The 20,652-nt window shown below is 40.9% G+C and overlaps 1 protein-coding gene across 4 annotated transcripts in view; it reads left to right on the top strand.

The window, feature by feature from the left end:
* itpr1b (inositol 1,4,5-trisphosphate receptor, type 1b) overlaps positions 1–20,652 on the top strand; it is a 131,715-nt gene that overhangs the window by 66,186 nt on the left and 44,877 nt on the right. For all 4 annotated transcript variants that reach the window (XM_012874222.3, XM_036151869.1, XM_036151868.1 and 1 more), the window contains 7 exons: positions 360–544; positions 9,753–9,936; positions 10,279–10,541; positions 13,070–13,270; positions 16,111–16,221; positions 18,596–18,691; positions 18,764–18,898. In XM_012874222.3, coding sequence (XP_012729676.2) covers positions 360–544; positions 9,753–9,936; positions 10,279–10,541; positions 13,070–13,270; positions 16,111–16,221; positions 18,596–18,691; positions 18,764–18,898 — 1,175 coding nt within the window. The remainder of the gene's footprint in view (positions 1–359; positions 545–9,752; positions 9,937–10,278; positions 10,542–13,069; positions 13,271–16,110; positions 16,222–18,595; positions 18,692–18,763; positions 18,899–20,652) is intronic.

Genomic DNA, 20,652 nt, shown 5'->3' with positions numbered 1-20,652 from the left:
TAGAGTTGCAAAAGGCTTAAGACTAGGGCAGAGTTTTACCTTCCATGAGTACTTTGGGCCTAAATGTGAATTCAGAGCTACAATGTCCAAACCTTTCGTCACATTGGCTAAAACTGTCAAGTCAAAAGTACTTGATATAATGTATAAAAACAATACAACATAATCTTTAATTAAAATACTGTGTATGGTTTTAACACAAAAAATGTGACAAAGTACAAGCACAATTGTGTCCAGTGTCATAAAAATCTGGAAATTTTAATGTGATTATTTGATTTGTTGATGCATATTTTTTTACCATTGTCCACCACCTAAATGTTTTAACACATGGATTCTAATCAGTTTCACTTCTCTGACCCTAGTTGTGAGCTCTGGGATTGGAGGTCGAGGGGAGCTGAGCCTGGCCGAGGTCCAGTGCCACCTTGATAAAGAAGGAGCTTCTGACCTGGTAATCGACCTGATCATGAATGCCACCAGTGATCGTATTTTCCAGGAGAGCATCCTGCTGGCCATCGCGCTGCTGGAGGGTGGAAACACAGTCATCCAGGTGAGAGGAGGTTATTATTTAGAGTTACTAATTACACCGGGCAGCTCGGTGTGGGTGTAAAACTTAAATCAGGTAAAGCACTCGTGCATGTGTCTTGCAATTAAATGTGTCCACTTAAAGCATTCCTGTTGGTGAACTATGATAAGCATCTGAACAGAGATATGTTCCCGCCCACACCTTTCAGGTTCTAGACATATTGTGGGCAGTTTACAGCCAGGTGCAGAAAACACCCTGAAATGTCTGAGCTTATTCACATTTTATTCTAAGGAGGAACAAAAGGGGGGACACGAACCATAAAGGAGCATGAACACGGGTCTTCTGGGAAGGGTCCAAGCTGTGCAGACAAACACATCATTACTTCCCTGCAGCTCGCTAGGGGTTACCTAGGCAACCCTAACTCTGTAAGAGTCTCACAGAGGGAAGTTGAGGACAGACAGCCACTGTTGAAAATAAATTATTTCAGCTTTGCAGGGTGCATGCTTGCTTGCGTCAATATGTCTGTGTATATTTTATCTGCGTGTGATTGTGCTGCTCATAAAGCCATCTCAGGGTGATCTGCTTTGTGGTTTTTACAGTGTGTCTTGCTGTGGGCTATTTGCCATAACGTGCTCAGATTTCCATGTTGCTTTTTACCTGATGAGACCTGACTGACTTAAGTGTACACAAAGGAACTGGCATGACATCTGTTACATAAGCTGCGTCGCTGCCTGAGGGAGTGACGCCCAGAGCCCTGGGCCTCCTGACATTCCAACCAGAATCTTAACTCGGTCATGCTTTGCTGATGGAAAGAGGGCAGTGAAAGACCCAACCCACAGGCCGTTGGTGTTCCAGTACGATCTGTGGCGCTACTGGAGCAAACGGCACTCCTTACAGCCTTATCTTAGATATACTTCCATTAAACTTCAGGACTTAGCTGTCATTTGGAGTTACGTGCATCTGAGGAAATTAGAAGATCATCAAAAAGTAGATCACACAGTTACATTTTAAACATTTATTTTTATTTTTTGATCATTAAAATTATTGACACTCCACTGTTATTTCTCAGAAATTTTGATTTTTACAGATGACAAATTTTAAAAATAAGTTTTGTCGTTTTTAATCCTTTTCAAATGTTATGATGTGGCCATATGATTGCCTACACAGCCATGAGGAAGATTGCTTATTTGACAGTTGTCTATCACACAGTCATTGCCTCTCTCCACATGGAACGTAAGGCCATGTGGAGGGCCATTGCCAAGAGACTGGCTGTTCAGAGTGCTGAATGTAGGCATACAAATGGAAAGTTGAGTGGAAAGACAACGTATGGTAGAAAAAAGTACACAAGCAGTAGGGATAACCTCAGGGTTGGGAAGCAAAGCCCATTCAATCATTTTTGGGGTCCCCACAAAGAGTAAACTGCAGATGGAGTAAGTAATTCAAGAGCCACCGACGCATTCACTTATTCAGGACACGGACTACAGGACACGGGCTACACTCCCTGTGTCAAGCTAATACTAAACCACAAATGCTAGAAGCATCTTACCTGGACGAAGCAGCAGAAAACTAGACTGTTGCTTAGAGGTCTAAAAGTCTTCCTTTAGATTAGAGTAAATGTTGCTTTAATTTCAAAATCAAGGTCCTAGACTTTGGAGGACAAGGCACAGAATCCAAGCTGCATGAGGTCCAGTGTGAAGTTACCACAGTTAGGGATAATTCGTTGAGCTATTTCGTCTGCCGCTGTTGGTCCACTGGGTTTTATCGAGTCCAAAGCCAATGCAGCCATCTACCACAAAATTGTAGAGCACTTTTTGCTGCTTACAGCTGACGCAATTATGGATATGCTGAATTCATATTCTAGCTTGACTTGGCACCTACACACATTGTATAAAGCACCAATTCCTGCTTTGTTGACTATAACATCACTGTGCTGGATTTCCAGACAAACACTGGTCTGACCTTAACTGCATAGATAATATATGGATATTCTGAGGAGAAGAGACACCAGAGCCAACAATACACATTAGATGAAGATTGCTATTAGAGTAACGTGGGCTTTTTTAACCTCACCAGAAGAACTACAGGGTGCCCATCTTTGTGTCCTGGTGCATTGATGCAATAATTCATGCAAAAGGAGCCTTGACCAAGTGCTGAATACATTTACTGCACATACTTTTCAGTAGGCCAAAATGTGTGAAATAAATACAACTTTTCATTATTGGTCGTATACATATTAAAATTTTGTAAGAGTGTACAGTAAATTATTAAGGAAGGTCTTATTTGGAACAATCATTTGACTATCAAATACAATGGTCCACATTATATTTGCATATATATATTACATGAAGTCTTGCAGAAAAATTCTGCGTTTGCTACCCTTTGTTAAACTAAATAAAAAGTTTCACATCGAATTTAGCAAAGTTATGTTTGAACACCAGGAATGAATCTTCTTTTTGGAATTATTAATTGGCATTTAGGTAATACAAAAAGGTAATACAATTGATCTTTGTTTAAATATTATTGTGATCCAGAGTGAATTTACTATGGATCAGCAGATCCCTCACATTTCCCTGTCTTGCACAACAATTGGTTGCATGCCCTGCTTTGAGGACAGATGGGCCATTGTTGCCTGAATGAAAAACAGCAGAAAAACACACAGATTTATGCGAGCAGTCTGGTTGTGTGTTTTCAGGGCAATCCAGAGTTGTAAACAAGCCAATAAACAATGTGGGGGAAAGCCAGCATCACACAGAGTGAGACTAAAAAACCTTTAACTGAGGGCTTGAGTTTAAATGAACCAGAATTCAGTCCTGAGCTAGCATACATGCACGAGATGTGAGAAATGTGACAGTAGGTGGTTTTTGGCAGGTAAAGATAATGTTGTTTAAAAAAAACAAACAAAAAAAAAACCAAACTGAACACACTGGAACTTGATGAACTGGATTTCAAGCTGATACTCCAGATGCATGACAGGGAAGTAGCAACGTCTTCATTTCACAGGTGCTTGGAGATGGCCTGCAGCTGAGTGCGCTGCACACCTCTTGCATGAACAGAGTAGCATTCACAGGGTGAGAAATTGAAGGGGGCAGGAAATATTTTCATTAAATAGTTCGCCGTTATGGTCTCAAAGACGAGGCCCCTCAGCCTTCAACAAGTCAACCACTCAAGCTGCCACATCCTGTGACAAAATGTGCTAGAATCACAGAACCAGCAAGTTTCAGCAACATATTTGGTTATAAGGGAGCTTGCAATGCTCCTCCCACTTCACACTTGCTTGCCAACTTTGCTCTGTTGTTGCTTCAGAGGGGTGACAGATTGATTTCAGCCAAGCATGTCACCGCAGTGTTTACAAAAATCACACTGAGACAGGAAGAATACATCTCAAGCCATGCTTCAAAGTGGTTTGTGAAAGTTGCAGAGAATAACCACGAAAGGTGGACTGTTAGTAATACACCTCATTATAGTGCTGTCATTTGAAGGGCATGTGTGATTAAGTTTTATTGCTCAAAGTAAATGGCAGCAACTAATCTATAACTGGCATTTAAAAGTTAAAATGAGAATAAGACTCATCTGAAAAGCATATTTAGCAACACCTGGCATCCTTAGCTTTTGATTAAAATGCTCCTCCTGAAGAAAAGTGGTAATCGTCATGAGAGATTCCTCCTGCTTATTACTTCCCTGAAGTTTACTGACCCGCCTCTGCTTCTCGGATCACATAATTGGTATCATCGCCATTATTGAAACATTTTCATTCAATATTGGCAAAGTTCCCATTTGTAGAACAGGCTGCACAAATGGCCAATTAATAAGAAACAAAAACATAATAAACATCTATGGGGCAATGGCATGAACATCAACGTTTTGACATTTCCCCCTATCCTGTTCTTCATGTACTCTAAACTAACCCTTAAGTTTAAATGTGGATAAAAAATGTCTTGTAGACCCTTCCTGACTTGTATAAAAATATCAACGCATGTCTGCTCTACTTGAATGGCCTGTTCTCTCATTTTCCCTGTTTTGAAGGGCAGGCTAAGATAAGTGGTCTTCTGTGTCACATCATGTTGTATGTACCTCAGGGAAAAAGCAAACTGAGTTACAGATAGATTTCCTCTCAGATTAACTTAAATACGTAAAGTATAAATCCAATCAAACACATCCGTACACAAATGATAATATAGAATAAAGTGAAAAGAAGCTTATTTTACAACAAAATTCTGTGACTGTTTCTGTTATTAGAGTAATGAAGTGGATGATCCTTGCTCCTCATGGCAAAGAGAACATCTTTTCAACACGTTCTTTCATTGCATGACATCCCTCAAATTCATAGTAGCAAACAGGTGTAACCAATATTGCTCAAGAGGCTTGTTGTGGCATGCAGCTTCCCCTCAGCCCCTCCCCAGCAGGATTCACCGCCCCCTCCTCTGCTTGGTTCAAGTTCACTGCACGGCTACCTCTTGGAAAGCTTTAAAAAGATTCTGCATAGCGAGTTTCCAGGCATTAGCACCATCAACATACCACCCCTCCTGGCTTTAGCCGCATTTCCAAAGGTTGCTCTTTTTGCATTTGCTTTGCTTTGCGGATGTTTTAATTATTTCTGTGCAGCTTCTTATGTCAGATCGTTGTGCTTACGTTTTAGTTGTCACTGGATACATCCCAGACTTTGCTTGGCTAAGGTTGGGGCTAGTTGCCTGTTCAGATTTCTGACACATTCACTTCACTTTAAATGATCAGTGGTGTTTGGCTGTCTGGTGACAGCTTCAAGGAGTAGATCTGACTGGATGCCAGGTGGGCGGTGGCAAAGTATCCAATTACTGCTATCCAATAAGGATAGAGATGGCTTTGTCGCTCACTGAGGTGTCAGGCTGCAGAGGCGGGAGGCGGATAAAATCAGAGAACTGGTGGTATAAACAGGCCTTACATAACTGGCTCGTGTTGATGCCAGGAGCCAGAGTGGCATCTGACGGGAAGTGGGGAGAAAGGTAGATGCGCTAAATAATCAGAGTGCAGGCCCCTCAGTGACTCCATGTTGATCCTGCAAGATTAGAGGAGAGAGCGGTGTGTCATTCTAAGCCTACATGACCGGCAACAGCAGGAGCTGCACGGCTCCCTGCGGCCTGAATGGCTCTACAGTGATGCTCAAAGAGGGTTAATCTTCCCTGCGAAGAAAGCTCGGGCTAATTGGCTGACTGACGCCTTATTTCAAGAATGACTCAACAAGCGTTAGGGCGATGCATGTGCCGAACACGTTGTCTGGAGAGGTTAATCACATTGTTAGCAGGTCCTATTCCTTTGAATCTGTTGATTTTCTGTCGAAAGAGCCCTTGATGGCCGTGCTAGAGCGTAATTAGTATTGTGGTGGAAAGTTGTTGCAGGGCTTGGACCTCGACTAAAAATGAAACTGGTGCAGGTTATAAACACGTCGATTAATTCAGTGCCATGTAAACCACATCCATCCATCCATCCATCCATCCATCCATCTGGACTTGTGTTAAAACAATTCACTTTATAAACAACACACAATGCACTGATTTTACTGACACAGGTGACGTCATTTCTCGTTTAAATTCATGCCAACATCTAAAGCAATTTGTAACTCCATACTTGAAATTGAACTGAGCAAGCTTTTGCCGGTCTTACCATGCTATGATAGTCATCAGCAGATGTACTTTGGTTAAAAACAAATGAGGTTTGATATCCACCCAGAATCTGAGCAAACCGAGCCCAATACAACATTTGCATGCTATTCCTTTTGCCCGCGGCGTATAAGACAGCCAAGTGTTAACAAAATGACTGTCTTCATATTAGTGAAGAAATTGAGGTTTTATGGACACAGTCATGAGTTCTGTGTTAATACGGTGAATCCTGGAGCTGTTCTCTGTTTGGAGGAGTTTTCCCCCTTGAAAAACCCTGCTTGTTCATCAGATCGCTATCAATAAATGACCCGGTATTTGTTAGCTGCTTCAAAAACAAGCAAGAGGAAATTGTTGCATAAAAGGAGAGGAGAAAAACATTTTAATATATGAAGGGATGTGTATTCCTATGGGCTTCCTAGGTGACTCTGCATGTCCAATCTCGGGGACTTGCCCTGTTTGCTGTTGTTCTGCAGATGTTCTGCACAGATATGATGCCTTAGTGCCATGCACAGCAGTTCCTCGTTGTTTGAATGTTTCCCTCTCCCTGACAAGTAATTGAGTTAGGCTGAACCTGGAAAGAGTCTTATGTAACAGGCTTTTTAAACTGCCCCAGAATCTCTGTTCGTGATAAGTCCTGCTTACATCAGCCAACCCCACCTCCCTTCCTACTTTCGGACTCTTTTCCTCTCACACCACACGTTCCCTTCGTGCCATTCGGGCAATGAAAGTAGGGCAGGGTTTTCCTTTCTCCCAGCGTCTGGCGCACCGCAGCCTGCCCTCTGTGGGCTGATGTAACAGTGTTTAGAGCTGAGGCGCAGTGTGCCCTCGCTTTAACCACTCAGCTGATTACAGGTCTTATGTAAAGGGGGTGGGGGGGGGGGGGTGCAAGGAAAATGGGGCAGAACAGATGAGTGGGCTGCAGAAAGAAACCACAGCTCCATGCATACAAGGCTGTCGCACAAGATTGCCCTTTGTTTACTTATGTGTGGAACATTTGCTTCCCTCTAATGTTTTGGCAAGCTTCCCCACTTTCCAAAGCAATTACATGTGCAAAAGGTTCATTAGGGTCTTGTGTGACATCACAAGGCCCTCATGTTACCTTCATGTTAAACCTATGCTTACTTTGAAGTATGTGCCTGTGCAACGCATGGCGAGTTGTGGAACTGGTTGGACGGATGAAACTTTTTTTGTGTGCATGCTTTTGTTGCTGGCTGCAAGATAATCCCACATCTTGTCTTGGCCTTTACTGTCAATAGAGAACTTGTAGACGTTGACACCCAGCGTTGTCCCCAGCATGCCACAAATATGTTACGGGTCAAGGGTCAGAGGGCATACAGGGGTGATGACAGGTGAGCACAGAGTCTTAAGGGTGTTTTCCTATGATATGATTCTTATGTAACTGTGTCTAAACAAGTTATTTACAGCCTTGGAACAGAAATCACCAGGCAATAAAAAGAGATATCTGCCAGAAATAACTAGTACAGTCATATTCAATGAATTAAAGTATTTTTTTCATTCATTTACTAACTTATTTCACTTAGTAAAACACATTATACAGCTTAATTCCACATAGACTACTTTCAAGCCTTTCTATTTGTTAATTATGATCATTTTCAACTTACAGCTAATTAAAACACAATAAAAAAAATAATATGAAGATGTTGGTTTAACAAAAGTATGTTTTTATACCTGCTAAAAGGTTGTTACTTTAATATACGTTTATTCACACAAATGAGCCTAATGTTCTAATTTGTTGAACAGAACTGTAAAGTGCCACTTTAAACCCAGGATGGCTAACAAAATATTTTTTAATAAATGCATAGACAAATTATCTTAGTACTGTATATAATAATACTACTACTACTACTACTACTACTACTACTACTACTACTACTACTAATAATAATGATAATAATAATTAACTGGGATAATGAACATAGAAAAATATAATCAAAATATTGCTGATTCGTTGGAAAGCAATTAAATGGACAACATGCAAAAGGATAAAAGTACAAACTAGATAAATAAGTACTTAAAAATTGCAGCTCTGCTTTTTTTTCCCCAAAAGCTCTGCTTTTGAAAAAGTTAACAAAAGCGGTATGAGGAGTCTCCAATGTTTTTGGTCCTGAAACCGCAGCGGCCCTAACACTGATTCTGAAAAGCAAGTAGCAAAAATGCATTTATATTTTTTCAGCTCCTCTAACTATCTCTGCAGCTTTCTGCTCTGACATTTTGCAGCTGGGGGACCATGTTGAAATGCAAGCAAATACATCCACATTCTGTGAAGCTCAGTCCTGTGGGTTGTTGTGAGATGCTGGTAGAGAGTGATGTTTGTTTCAGTTTCTGCAGAAGGTGTAGCCTCTACTGGGCCCGTTTTACAATCCCAGTGGTGTTCTTCAGCCTAATGAGGCCATCAGAGATCTCTTCTCTGAGGAAACGCTGTCAAGATTCAGTGCGTGCAATCTCCTACCCACGCCCTCCACGGAAAATAAGGCTATATATATAAAGTAATCTGGAATCAGTGTGGAATAACTCAGTCCAGGCTTAACTAGGCAGTTTAGTCTAATTCTAAGGTGACTCTAATACGAAAAAAGTTCTGAAAATGCTCCCTTTTTGTAAGTTTCACACACTGAATGAAGTTTGAATCAATCTCAAACTGTTTTAGAGAATATATTCAGTAATTAAATTAATAATAATAAAGTAGAGTCTGTGCAGAATAATAGACAACAATGCAGTTCAGGTTTGACAAAAGAGACAATAGAATGCTGTCAAGATTGCCTTAAAAAACAAAATAAAAACCTTAACAAAATGGTGAACCAGCCCTTTATTTTAGAGCTGACATGCAGCTGTAATGCAGAGGCTTTCATTAGCCTTGCTAGCCTTGCTTGCTAGCACAGTGCAAGCACGTGGTGTTTGCACTGTGCTAGCAAATAATTTGTCAGTCATTGTCACCCAAAATGCTTCAACAGAAAAGGATTTAGAAGTGATGGAGCTTCACATCTTTATGTAACCAGGTGTTGTAACCTAGTCTAGTACCAAGTCAGGGCAACTATATCCTTTCTTATTTAAAAAATAACAGTCTAATTCAAGAGTCAAGTTTAAGTCGGACCTTTATATGCAGGGTGTTTAATATTTTAATATATTTTCTAAGTTAAAAAACAAACTAGCTTGACTTCTATTCTGAAGCTGAAGATGTTTCACTTCCTATTCAGGAAGCTTTCTCAATTCAAAATGTCTGGAGAAGTGTGGAGTTCATCTTCAGCTTCAGCATAGAAGTCCAGTTGTTTTGTTTTTAACCTTTTTTTTTTTTTGATTAATCATGACCCGGTAGACTGAGAATCTTCACCAGCATACATCCACAGTATTTCACATGTTTACAACAACTAGATACCTCCTGGAAGACAGATTCCATTCAGACAAGTGCTGTCATGGTACTTTAATGTCCCTTTCTCTTGCCATTACACCCCCAACATTGTTCTTTATTCTTGAATTCTGTGAATAACGAGAATGTCACCTAATGTTGAATCCTCTTAATGTTCTTAAATAAAAACAAAAGCTACCCAAATTTTTAAATTTCTGTATTGTTTTTGTTGTTCCAGAGGTCATTTTATAATCGTTTAACTGGGGACAACAAGTCAGAAAAATTCTTCAAGGTGTTTTATGAGCGCATGAAGCTGGCCCAGCAGGAGATTAAAGCCACTGTGACTGTCAACACTAGTGACCTGGGCAGCAAGAAGAAGGATGAGGAGCCGCCAGACAAAGACCTGTCAACACGGAAGAAAGGTGAGGGAGGGTCAGGAGTTTGAGGTACCAACATACTCTGAGGCTTAAAGAGAATAAAGGCTCTTAAACTCAGTCTATGCGTGAGTCCCTGATGCAAAAAAATCACCCCAGTTGTGTATGTGTGCAAGTATTCATTTGGTCTGACTTCCTGGTGGTAAATATGTTTAATGTTGTTATACAACAGAATGTTTAACAGCAGCAACAATAACTCAGAAACAGTACAGAGGAATATGTGTGGGGCAATATTTTGGGTTTTTTATGAATACTATACAACTTCTCAAATGAAGAATCTCATTTCCACGATTGTCTCTATTTGACTCACTTTTCTATAATTTTGGTTAGTGAAAGACGTGCCAGTGGTTGCAATGGTAACTGAGGAAGTGAAGGAGCAGCTGGTGGAGGCCTCTGCTGTCACCAAGAAAGCCTACACCACCTACCGTCGGGAGGCAGAGGCCGAGGAGCACCAGGCTGCCGCTGACGGTACCCCCATCCCGACCGCTGATAAAAGCCAAGACGAAGGCGAGATGAGTGTCATCATCACCATCATGCAGCCCATCCTACGCCTCATGCAGCTGCTCTGTGAGAACCACAACAGAGATCTGCAGGTCAGCCATCATTATTGTTCCCACTACGGGGACGTTGTTTTGCGTAAATGGCCCGACCTCTCATGAGTCAACAACAAGCTTCCTGACCTCCGTTCTGAATTTCAATCATCGCACTCGGTTATACAGAAACGAAACCATGATGAAAATAGGCACCAGTTGCAGAGCTTCCTGAAGCTGCTGTTTCCATATCTTCAATGTCTTGGTCTGGTTTCACTATGATGGTGTATATTTGTAAGCTCCACCAGCCCAGACAGAGCACTTCCTTCATGAACAGATTCTGTTTATCGTCTAAACTGGGACTGGCATTTTTAAAATGGGGCATCTGGATGACCCTGTTTCACCCCTCATCTACTACCAAAGGTACCAGGACACAGCTTTCACATTTGTGAAATGTGACATGCATTGATATTCAGTCCCATCTGATTTAATAAAGTGAAATAAAATCCTGTGTAGGCAAGCACTTTCAAAAGTTACCTTGTTATAACTGAATCGCACTATGAATGCATCATTCTAGTTCCGGCCTCAGAGGTTAGCAGAGGTTGGTTAAACAGCACTTGTGAAACGGATGGTGGCAGCATCATGCAGGGGGATACTGTTTGAAAGCAGGGACAGGTAAGCTGGACAGAGTTAGCGGCTACATGGATGAAACTGAACACAATGCAAACCTGGGGAAGAAAAACAGTTGAAGGCTAGAAAATATTTGAGAATGGGGCAGAGGCTAACCTTCCAGCAGGACAGCAGCTTTGAGCTAATGAGCCAGACCTGCCATGGGATGGTTTAGACCAGTGGTCTCAAACTCCAGTCCACAAGGGCTGGTGTCCTGCAACTTTTAGATGTGTCTCTGCTTCAAAACGTCAGACTCCAATATGAGCTTATTAGCAGAGCTCTGCAGAGCCTGACTGCATGCTAGTGAGGTAGTGTAGACATTTGATTCAGGTGGGTAGGGATAAGGACACATCTAATAGTTGCAGGACACCGGCCCTCAGGGATTTGAGTTTGAGATGCATGCCTTTTTTAAATATCATATTATCTTACTAAATATTTTGTCAAACTGCAACATTTCACTCAGTGAGATTATGATGAGTATTGGGATTCAATATATTGTGTAGCTCGAGATCAAATTACACTGGCAAAAATAAAAAAAAAGTCGCCACATCCTAATGTTGTGGTAAAGATGTCAGTCTGTTTCAGAAGGGTCAAATCATTGGCATGTATCAAGCAGAGAAAGCATCTAAGGAGAATGCAGGAACTAAAAATATTGGGTTAAGAACTGCCAGATGTGTAGCCTTAAGAAAACCACTGATCAGTCAGGCTAACCGGACAAAAAGCTTCAATCTGCTAGAGAGCATAAAGATTGGACTCTGGAGCAATGGAAGAAGGTCATATTCCAGAGTGATGGAGCATCGGGGTAAGAAGAGAGGCAGGTGAAGTGATGCTCCCATCATGCCTAGTGCCTACTGTACATGACTGTGGGGGCAGATGTGGGGTTGCTGCAGTTGGTCAGGTCGAGGTTCATCAACATATGAGCTCAAAGAATGACGTCAGCTGACTGCCTCAATATACTGAATGACCAGGTTATTTCCATCAATGGATGTTTTCGTCCCTGATGCCATGGGCGTATTCCAAGATGACAATGCCAGGATTCATCAGGCATGAATTGTGAAGGAGTGGTTCAGGGAGCATGACCCATCATTTTCACACATGGATTGGCCACCACAGAGTCCAGACCTTAACCCCATTGAGAACCTTTGCGATGTGCTGGAGAAAGCTTTGTGCATCGGGCAGACTCTACCATCATCGATGCAAGATCTTGGTGAAAACGTAATGCAACACTTGGTGGGAATAAATCTTGTGACATTGCAGAAGCTTATCGAAACAATGCCACAGTGAACGAGTGCCGTAATCAAAGCTAACAGCAGTCCAACAAAATATTGGAGGGTTTGACTTTTTATTTGTTGCTGACATCCTTTTGTGGGCCGGGCAGTGTGTTAAAAATGGTTCAAAGTCCAAACATGAAGACAACTGAGGATCAGTGACAAGACTTGAACGTTCATGTTCACAGAAGCTCTCCAGCCAGACTATGTCAATGGCCTTCTCTAGAAGCGCCACTCTTGTAGAGACATACACCAAAACACTTGCAACTGTAGATGCAACAAAAAATAGTTCCTATATTCTAAATATGGACTAAAACAGGCTGGATATAAATGCATAATATGCGTAGGTTTTTGTTTGTAAAAAGATAAAAAAAATTTTTTTTACCATTTCCCTTGCAATTCCCAATTATTATTATGCGGCAGCGGCAGTTTGTGTCATTCTATCACATAAAACTCCAATTAATTATGCTGATTTGTGAGGTTGTGGCGTAAAACAATGTGATGAAAGCTAAAGAGGTACGAGTCCTTTTTCAAGTCATCGTATAAATGATTGTCATAAAGGCATGGACCCTATTTGAGGTAATCACAACAAGCCCTGATTGAGGGAAATTAACCTGTTATTGTGTTTTTTCCACCTTTCTTGTCATTTTGCAGAACTTCTTACGCAATCAGAACAACAAGAACAACTATAATCTGGTGTGTGAGACTCTTCAGTTCCTCGACTGCATCTGTGGCAGCACCACAGGAGGACTAGGGCTGCTGGGACTCTACATAAACGAGAAGAACGTAGGACTCATCAACCAGACTGTGGAGAGCCTGACTGAGTACTGCCAGGGTCCCTGTCATGAGAATCAGGTGATAGATCTCCTCTCTGAGCACTCCTTGTGAAACAGAAATGAGGTTTGACTTCAACATTATAGTGCTAACTTACTGGGATACATTCTGTGAGCATGAGCTTTTTGGTTTGATTTTAAGGGAGTGTTGTTAAAATCAAGTGTAGATGGTTTGTGTTCATGTAGCTCTGTCGTAATTCTTTGGTCAAGCGTGAATCTTGTGACTGATTAAAGCCGGTGGCTCTATGAACTGATTTCAGTTCCCTTAAACAGTGCTCGAAAGGGGATTGCCAAGACTAAAAACAGCCGTCTATTTAAATCCACCAACAAGGAAAACACTGAGACAAGTGTTTGGCTGAAGAACATTGTTACTAAAGGTATTTCAGTCCTACATGAAAACAGCTAATTGTTGATTCTGAGCCATGCAGATTGGAAAGCAGTTGGGTTGAGGTGGGGTTAAATGTCACCGGGGTCACATTCGTCATTGACCTGCTGCAAATCATGTGAGTCATTAGGCTCACATGAGTTAACCCTTAAATATCTTGCTCTTTCATCTGGCTGAATAATCCTTGAATCTTATTAAAACTTTGCAGAGGCAACACTAGGCTTGGTAAAAGTCTGTATGCAATGCTTTTCCCTTCTTACTTCATTCCACATTACAGCCACAAACTTTAGTGTATTTTCTTTAGATGTTATGCAATAGAGAAGCACAAAGTAGTGTAAATTTATGATATGGGGAGAAAAGTTTACATGTTTTAATTTTTAATTAATTTCAAATAAAACTTGTGTATTTGTGTTTAGCCTCTTGCATAGAACATCGTTTCACTGGAAAGCAACCAGAGGTCATTTGTCTTTAGCTAGGGGAAGCCCCAATAGCAAAAGCATTTCTGAGCACAATGTTTGGCTATTTACTTGTGAGATCCGTTACATTACAAAACCCTTCACATAAGTGACATTGCTCCTCTACCATCTGACTCCTCAGGTAGGGAAGAACATTAGCTTGCATTTAAGTGGTTTAGCACTTACTTTTTCTTACCCGTCTTGCCTCAATTTGAGTGTTCCTGCTGCTTACTGGGCCAGACTGATTATGTTTAGAACGGTAAACGTAGCTCTTGTCATACTCACATTGTGTAGTATCTATAAATATGAGCAGACTGCAACGGGCAGACACCCGATGCTGGTATCTGCATCATTTCATCCCTAGTATAGGCTCAGTCAGATTGGACGGAAAGACCGTCTTACCTGCTCTTCCGCTCTTCCGGGGGATTGCGTGAAAATAATCTCCCAAATCCACTCTGGTCTTATTTCTTTCTTTTGAAGCCTTCCTCTTCTTCTCATAAACTTGTATGCGGTTAGCTTCTTGCAACTCTCAGCCATGTTCAAACTATATGGAGAGAGCAACGGAGCTGCAGTGAACAGCTAACACCGAAGCTAACCGCAAAGCTAACAGCTAAGCTAACTGGATACATAAACACTAGAAGTGTGCATGTGCAGCCAGCAAGTGGAAACTAGCAGGGAACGAGCACGGACACTGGCGTTACGTGAGCGTGTCAGAAAGATTGACATGTGGGACAACCAATAGATGAGGCGATAACACAGGAACCTGAGGGACACAGGGGGGTGAGAGCAGGTCCAAAACTCTGACAGATTCCCTGCCATTCGGACCGAAACAGCAACGATAGATCAGAGTTTTTACTCTGATCTGTTGCAGCTTTCACAGAAATCTAATTCTTTAACCTCCTTTTTCTGAATATATAATCTATTTATTACTGTCAGGATAGAAGGACCATTTCACCCAGTATAACAAAAGTGTTTCTGAACAGGACTATAAACTATAGCTTTGAGTCTAACGAGTCAGACTGATGTCTGCAAACTATGCAAGGCTGTAGTCCATTCTGTCAGGAAAGCAATTTTGCACATTGACCAGTTTTTCATATTTGTGTTGACCTCTTTTTGACGGTTACCGGTTATGTTTAAAATAAAGCTTTTAAATAAAGCTTGTCCTTGTCCTTCAGATAAGTAAAACAGAAAATAAATTAAAAAATTATTGATATCGACTTCACTCTAGTTTTATGTTTAGCAATACACCTATGACATCTTGGGCTTCTCTACCTGAGCTCCCACTGCTTACTTGTTGGTGTGACTAACTCTATGGAAATTATCTTATTATGAGAGATAAATTCAGGACTCTGAGAAAATTCTCAGCACATGAACTGATGTTGTTCTCTGCTGTCCCATCATGCAAGCCTTTAAAAACGCACCTCTTTAGAATGCTGCTTTAGTTTGAGGTTTGTGGTGATCTGGTTACGCAAAGCTTAATGTTCTGCCGCAGTATTTCCTTTGAGTTTCTTCCTTTGAGTTGAGGTCTGGACCGTGTGCAGCAGTAATGTGTTTAGTTAAATGTTCAGGCCCGCACAACGTGCTCCATAATAATTCAGGAGGATTCAGAGGACTTCAGGGTCGAGTCACTGATTGCAGCCTGCCTAGGTCCCGTGACTGCAGACACACACACACACACACACACACACACACACAAAACACACACCGCACCCACCCCCACCCTACTCCCCCTCCATGTGATTGAAAGTTGATAGGTGTCAAATGAACGGTGCATTATCTTCACACAGCTCTGCCTTGGTTTCATCTGTTCAAAAAATAACGTTCATGTTTTAGAGGTGTTGCGGTTGGTTTAGATAAAATGTGCAAGTCAAGCTGAGCTGCCTTAATCTTTTTGAAGAAGAGGCATTGCAACCCCTGCTAGTTCATTGTGACCCTGTTTAAAACTTGATGTATCATTTTATAAGGTTTCAAATATGTAAAACTGTGTAAACTGCAATTGATGCATTTTCATTTCTTCCCTAGAACTGCATTGCCACTCATGAGTGCAATGGCATTGATATCATCATTGCCCTCATTCTCAATGACATCAACCCTCTTGGTAAGAAGAGGATGGACCTTGTTCTGGAGCTCAAAGTGAGTCTTCTTGGGTCAACTTATTGGTTTTGATAGATTGTTGTTTGCTTGTTTATTTTATGCCATACACATATCTAATATCTACATGCAGGTATTAGATGAAACATTTGACAAAAAATAAAAATGTATAAAAACTGAATAACCTTTTTGCTGCAGTAGCAACAGATATAGAGAAAAAGCTTCTAATAAGAAAAACTGTACAATATCAGTGCAAAGGAATACTAAACTCAATTTCTCTCTGAACAACAGTTGTTGAATCTCAAACTGTGTGGAGAAGCATTGGAAAGTGTGTGAAGCAAATGTATATTCCATTGTAGTCGAATAAGAAACAATTATTTATTGCATTGCCAAATTATCATCACTAAATAAATCAGCGAGTAACCTTGAATTCTCATACCCATGTCACATTATTGCATTTCAGTTGAATACAAAGACATTCTAGTTCAAGTTAATTAAATGTATCGTTGGCAATTTTCCCAGAAGTTTCCCCAAGTCCCTTTTTAAATAACTGTGCATGCGCAAGACCGTCTTACCTGCTCTTCCTGACAAAACTCTGACAAATCCCTGCCATTCTGTGCAAATGGTAGTGATTGGGTAGAGTGTTTACAGACCCCGCAGCTTTCACAGAGATACATTTTTAACCTCCTTTTTCTGAAGAAATAATGTATTGACTACTTTTAGGATGGAAGGACGATTTTACCCAGTATAATAAAAAGTGTTTCTGGACAGGATTACCGTATTTTTCGGACTATAAGTTTAACTTTTTTTTATTGTTTGGCCCACCCTGCGACTTGCGTTCAGGTGTGATTTATATATCAAATTAAAATGGTAATTCATATTGACCAATATGAACCGAGGAGTAAACAATACTGTCTATCGCCACAAGAAGGCTTGCTAGGCTTGTGAAAACTATAATGCTCCTGCACCACATTAACTTATAGACAACAAAGACTGAACACGCGTTGTTGTTTCGCTGTGTCAGTATGCATTCACGCAGGGGAGCGTTGAGTGGTGCAGCTCGAATGACCCAGACCGCGATAGAACCCTGTTATTGGTGCTGTCTATGAAGTTAATAACAGCTAGCGCTAGCTTACAGGTCTGTTGTCCGGGCCGGTTACAACTTCGCTGATGCACGTGAGCTTCATGTTGCTCTGAAACATCCGTGTCATACTGTTAGCTTACCACATTGCAGCGTTACACTCACGGTCGATTTAGCTGTAATTTTGACAACTTTCAGCATAATTGACCATCGCTGCAATGCACTCGATAAATCCTTACTGATTGGAGTTGCTAAATATCCCATTCATGTTCCATGTTATTCAGCCGGTTGTGGATGCTGCTGTTTAATTTAATAAATTGTCTTACCAGATTAAATGTAAGTTTTTACTCTTGGATTGTGTGAAATAAATATCTAAATAAATGCATATAGTCCCATGCAACTTATGCATTTTTTTCCTCTTTGTGATGCATTTTTTGACTAAAGCGACTTATATTCTGGGGTGACTAATAGTTCGAAAAATATGGTACCTATAGCTTTAATGACCACCATTGCCCACTGATGCATGTAGAATGTGGCATATGAAATTTGATCTTGAGCTAAGTCAGACTCCCACAGACTTGTTAGATTTTGCCCTTCGAAGTTGTCATAAATGCCACACAGATGCTCCACAAAGCACAACTGAAATATTCCAGCAATTTAAACATGAAGTGCATGCTATGCTGTTCAGATGCTATGTCTGCACTGATGAAGATAACTCACCCCTTCCTTCTGAATTCTTCAAATCGGTCCATCTGACAGCAGTTATTTGACCACTTGAGGACACTCAGACCGTGTATCGTAATCTTGATCTTTATCATCAGACAGTCTGGGGTAACAAAATGAGACAGGAAAACATCAGCAAAAATAACATGCCATGTGATGATGCAGTGAAACTGTCAATTTTAGAGCTTTGATCCCGTGCAAATGCCCTATACTAAACGTTGCACATAATAAGCAACACACGCACATTTCAGAAATGGAACAGCACTTTATTAGAAATAGTGCTATTTTTCATCACATTTAGACACATGTGAAACCTGTTTTTAAATACGTCAATATAGTGTCAAGATAGGAAAAGGTGTGACAGCAGCTTTCTCTATAATTAAAATAACATTTTACAAGATCTTATCTGGCTGTTGGTGTAAAGTCTTCAAGAGAAATTTGGTAAAATGTTTAATAGTAAAAGGCACTAATTCTACCTCTTACACCACTGATTCTGTATAATAGTGGCATGAAAAAGGTGCAAATATCTAAAGTTGGAGCTCCTCCTTTGGTTGCTTTTCTGCATTTAACTCGCTGTCCATGCTGACAGATTTTTTTTTTTTCACACCACAGAACAATGCCTCTAAGCTTCTTCTTGCAATTATGGAGAGTCGCCACGACAGTGAGAATGCTGAGAGAATTCTGTACAACATGAGGCCCAAAGAGCTGGTGAGTACGGCCAGCACATGACACCATAACCATATGAAGATTACTTTCCTCTGACCTTTTGGAGTCCTGCAGGTGGAAGTTATCAAAAAAGCCTACATGCAGGGTGAGATAGAGGTGGAGGAGCCTGAGGAGGACGAGGATGGAGAGGAGGAACATTCTGCTTCTCCACGGAACGTGGGACATAATATCTACATTTTGGCACATCAAGTAAGCCACCAAAGAGACACCAGAAAATTTGCATACATGGCTGTTCAAAACAAAGAATTAGCAATCAGTTGTTAGTGACCTCATGCTGACTGATTGAAAACATGCATTAACTGTCTTTAAACATTATTTTATTTTTATTGCACCAGGAATTTCACTCCTCATTTATTAGTTTAATGAAAACAAAAACACACTTCAAAGCCAAATCTTAGTGTAGACTCTGTGTGTTGCAAGAGTATTTATATTCTTTCCCCCCCTTTTGTCCCACTCGGATTTTATGTTATAGACCAACACAAAGGGTTGTGTAATTGTGACGTGAAAGAAAAAGGATGAATGGTGTTACATTTATATTTACCAAATAAAACTGTGAAATGTGTGGTATTCACCCCCTGTATGGTATTTTAGTATTCACCCCCTTTACACCAATAAGTAAAACTTGTATCCAGCAGTGACTTTCAAAAATCCCGTAAGAAATAAACGGAGTCCACCTGTGTGTAGTCTTGGGAGGAACAGAGTTTTTGTGTCATTGAACAAACATCATCAAAAACATAGCAGACAGACCAGTTGTGAAATCTGCTGGTCATGTGGAGTGAATTTCTCAACAAGAAAAACATTAGCCCTTTTTCCATTAAAGCTGCGGGCGTTAAAGCCCCAGGATTTGGTATCAAGGGGTAATTTAAAGCCTGGGGCTTTTAAGTAGGCATTTTTCCATTGCAGCGGGTCATTTGTTTAAATTAGCCTATTAACGAATAGGGAAGTTGTGCAAAAAACTACACTTCACCTTCAGTCCAGTGGGTGGTGGTAATAAGACAAAGGCCAACATCCAAAGCCCGACTATAGCCACTTCCTTTTCTTACTTTTACAAACATTAGACATAGACATAATATAAGAATAGATCCCACATTGACTGTCGTGGCGCAGGAATTACGGGCTCCATCTTGGGGCGGTCGACCTGCTACGCTAACCTGCTGATTCAAGCGGAACACACTAATGATACCTCAGCACTGTGCGGCGTATTTTTGTTTAAATCGACGAACTAATGACGTCAGGGCTCGAGGGATAACTTTTCACAAGTAAGATTAAAAGATGTTGTTTATATTAGAATGTGATTTTTCTAATATTAGATAGAGAGATACAGGTCTACACGTCCAAGTTTTTGTGACTTCGTCTCTCCAAAATTGCATCTACTCCGTAAAGGCATCAGAGCTTTAGACATTGGTGAATAATATATATATGTATATATATATGTATGTATATGTGTGTGTGTGTGTGTGTGTATGTATATATATAATTCGCTAATGTCTAACAAAGCTCTGATGCCTTCACAGAGCAGCTGCAATACATATAAATCCAGTGTTTCCCGCAGGAATTTGCTTAGGCGAGGCGGTGAGTTGGGGGGGGGTGGGGGGTGGAGGGGGTGAGACGACAAGTTTTGCGGGGGGCAGGGGGGCGTATCATATCTTGTGGTTTTTCCCTGCCATTCACAATGTGCACGCGCGAAAGCAACAACAAATAACCGCGTGTTAACCTCAAATAAACATGCAAGCATATAGAGTTAGTTTTTTTTTTTTTTTTTTTATGTTGGCGAGGCGGTAGCGTGAGTTTGGCGAGGCAGCCGCCTCGCCAAGATAGCGCTGCAGGAAACCCTGATATCTATCTATCAATAGATAGATTTTTTTTTTTTTTTGTTATGGCCTGGCTCTTGGACCATGACAAATCAAAGGGAAGCCCCGCATGGTATAACTTAAAATGGGATT

This window comes from Fundulus heteroclitus, chromosome 20, assembly GCF_011125445.2.
Source record: "Fundulus heteroclitus isolate FHET01 chromosome 20, MU-UCD_Fhet_4.1, whole genome shotgun sequence".
Lineage (NCBI taxonomy): Eukaryota > Metazoa > Chordata > Actinopteri > Cyprinodontiformes > Fundulidae > Fundulus > Fundulus heteroclitus.
This window is presented reverse-complemented; position numbering and strand designations above follow the sequence as displayed.